Genomic DNA, 3465 nt, shown 5'->3' with positions numbered 1-3465 from the left:
TTTTTTTTTGTCATCTTGTTTATTTAAATGAAATGTGAATAAAATGAGTTAGTGGAATGTGTGACCTATATATCATTTATAATAAAAGTGAATCGGGACTCTTATTCGTGAGCGGACCAAAATGAAAAATAATTATCCTATTCATGATGAAAGTATCATTTTTTATAAAAATAACAAAACTAGCTAAACGACAAGTAATGTATATATTAACATTATATGTTTATTGGTATGACATCACACAAACTCTCTATAACATCACATCACTAATAAAATTATAAATATAAGTTATATATCGCTAAAATTTTATAATATGAGTAACATACTATTGTTATGTAAAATAACACACATATATTTTCAATTTAGTTAAAGTGGTGATTGTAGCATTAAAAGTTGTGTCGTTGGAAGAGAAATATCCAACTATTTTCCACTTCCAACAACAATATTAGTTTATTGAACATTCCAAAGCAAACTAAGTAATTTTGGGTACCCAAATGTCCATATTTCACTATAAAATAGTGAGTCATATTCTCTACACTCCACTCCACTCCACTCCACTCATTCTTCATTGTCCATTCCAAAGCAAACACAACTAATTTTGGGTATCCAAACATCCATATTTCACTATAAAATAGTGAGTCCTATTCTCTACACTCCACTAATTCTTTATTGTACATTCCAAAGCAAACAACTAATTTTGGGTATCCAAACGTCCATATTTCACTATAAAATAGCTAGTCATATTCTCTACACTCCACTCATTCTTTATTGCACATTCCAAAGCAAACACAACTAATTTTGGGTATCCAAATGTCCATATTTCACTATAAAATAGCGAGTCTTATTCTCTACACTCTACTCCACTCATTCTTTATCGTACATTCCAAAGCAAACACAGCTAATTTTGGGTATCCAAACATCCATATTTCACTATAAAATAGTGAGTCCTATTCTCTACACTCCGCTAATTCTTTATTGTACATTCCAAAGCAAACAACTAATTTTGGGTATCCAAACGTCCATATTTCACTATAAAATAGCTAGTCCTATTCTCTACACTCCACTCATTCTTTATTACACACTAGTATTTACACCCGTGCTATGCACGGGACATATAATTTTTAAATAATGAATATAAATTTAATGAAATATAGAAACTAAGAATTAAAAACAATATAAAGATTTACAAAAACATAAATGTGATTATAAATAAGTGGAGTAAAATAAATGACAAATAAGAGATGTATGACTAATGATCAAAGAGTATAAGTTAGTTAGAATAAGATACACAAATAAAGAACATGTTATTTGAGTAGAGATTAAAGAGAAAAATTAGAAAACAATATCAAACCAACCAATAGTTCATAAGTTTTGAAAAACTTCTTTGTAAACAACATTAACAGTAGCATCGCTTCTATTATCATCTTCATCTCCACAAACTAAAATCTTGAGACCTCCACCACTCGTAACTCTAGATATAGCAACATACAATTGTCCATGACTGAACACTGGTTTTCGTAAAAATAATCCAACATGAGACAGAGATTGACCTTGACTTTTGTTAATGGTCATTGCATACGACACAGCCAAAGGAAATTGTCGTCGTTGGAATTTGAATGGCAACCTTGGATCAGATGGTATTAAAGACATTCGGGAAATCAAAACTTTATGACCAACATTATGGCCACCCAATACTTGTCCCTCCAAAACATAATCACCCAAACGCGTAATTACCAGTCTGGTGCCATTACACAATCCATTCGAGTGATCTATAATCCTTAACAACATCACAAGAGTACCAACTTTCAACAACAATTCATGATTATGTGTACATGAACACTTGAACTTATTCAAAAATTCAACAGAATGTATCTCAGCTAAGCCATTTGAGGTCAAATCTGAGTTTGAGATACTATCAGAACTCAAATAAACTCGACCCTGAGACTGATTCAACGACATCATGAATTGGTTAACCTCATCAACAACCTCTAAAGTAGGAGCAAGTATGGCACGCTCATGCAAACAATTACTCAACTCTTCATGATTCATATAGGACGGATATATCGTTGAAACAATTGTTCTAAGAGGATCCCCAGAATTAGACAAAACAATGTCTGAAGGGAGATCAATAGTCACTTCACCATCATTTGGACCACCAACAACTCCATCTCCAATAGAAGCAACCCAAGAAGAAAATTCCTTCAATCGTGAAACTTCATCAGAAGATGCATCACTCAAAAGTCGCATGTTTTTGGTCAACCTCAGAACTGTGCAATTCCTCCAAAGATATGAAGAGTTAATAGCGGCATTCACAACATCTTGCCTACTACCCTTAGGAACAACTGATAAGATTTGTCCGAAGTCACCACCAAAAACTACTGTTTTTCCGCCAAAGGGTTTGTCTGTACTGAGTTCATTACATACAAGCATGATATCTCTGAAAGTCATATCCACGGCTTGTACGCAATGTTTATGAATCATCGGAGCTTCATCCCATATGATAAGCTTAGCTCTTACAATCAGTTCAGCAAGTGCACTCCCTGGTTTTATATTGCACATAGAATCTTCATTAACAATGATGGGAATCTTAAATCAAGAATGAACTGTTCTACCTCCAGACAAAAGTAAAGAAGCTATGTCATTGGATGCCACGTTTAAAACAATATCACCCTTAGAACGGATCCCGCCTAACAAAAATTTCCATATAAAAGTTTTACCAGTACATCCATTGCAGTAATAGTATCATGAACGGATCCCGGCTAATTTAAGACATAATCAAGCAAAACACCCAAATTGAAACCTTTAAGTATTAAATGAGTATATATTTAAATCTCAATATAATACCCAAGTAGTACATTAATACCCATAATAAAGCCCAAAAATTATGGAATACATAAATTAATAAACCCCCATCCTAAAAGTGGCGTCCCTTCTCTCTTTCTCCTCTCTCACGCTCGACGCCATTTTTGTAGCACCTCTTTTTAGCTCGAAATAGTATAAGGCGCAATACTAAAAAATACAATTTCAACAGTTACATGGCCAAATTTCTCCGACGGAAAGTGAGTTGGGGAAAGAGATTGGAAGACATGAAAAATGAAGATAAAATATGGTGTATTTATAGAGTGGAAACTATGAATAGAAACAAAAATTAAATAAAAAACTATCAAATTATAGTCTAGGTGCCCGCAATACTTCCTTTGTCAGCGAAGAATTTTAATTTTATTTCCTTTTCGCTTCGTCCATATATAATGATCTCATTTTACTCTTTTATTTTAGTAAGTGAACTTCACATTTCACTAACTCGTCTCAATCACAATATGCTACTCCCACCGTCCCAACTAAGTTTTCTTTTTGGGATGTCCCAACTAAGTTGCGTCGTTTTCTTTTTTTGACTAAAAAACATCAAGTCACTTTTATTTAATTCCATAATCTACTTTACTTTCTCTTTATCTTTCTTTATTTGTCTCT

General features: G+C 33.1%; 1 protein-coding gene across 1 annotated transcript; it reads right to left on the bottom strand.

Annotated features, from left to right (window-relative positions):
- Positions 1–1359: 1359 nt before the first annotated feature.
- Positions 1360–2445, bottom strand: LOC121748390 (ATP-dependent DNA helicase PIF1-like). Its single transcript, XM_042142755.1, has one exon. The coding sequence runs from the start codon at positions 2443–2445 to the stop codon at positions 1360–1362; it is 1086 nt and encodes a 361-aa protein (XP_041998689.1).
- Positions 2446–3465: the final 1020 nt, after the last annotated feature.

This window comes from Salvia splendens, chromosome 1 (assembly GCF_004379255.2).
Source record: "Salvia splendens isolate huo1 chromosome 1, SspV2, whole genome shotgun sequence".
In the NCBI taxonomy this organism is placed as follows: domain Eukaryota; kingdom Viridiplantae; phylum Streptophyta; class Magnoliopsida; order Lamiales; family Lamiaceae; genus Salvia; species Salvia splendens.
The sequence above is the reverse complement of the archived record's forward strand: the minus strand, read 5'-3'. Positions and strand labels throughout refer to the sequence as shown.

Excerpts from the sequence above, each read along its gene's own strand:
- LOC121748390 (XM_042142755.1), bottom strand. The coding sequence starts at position 2,445 with ATGACTTTCAGAGATATCATGCTTGTATGTAATGAACTCAGTACAGAC.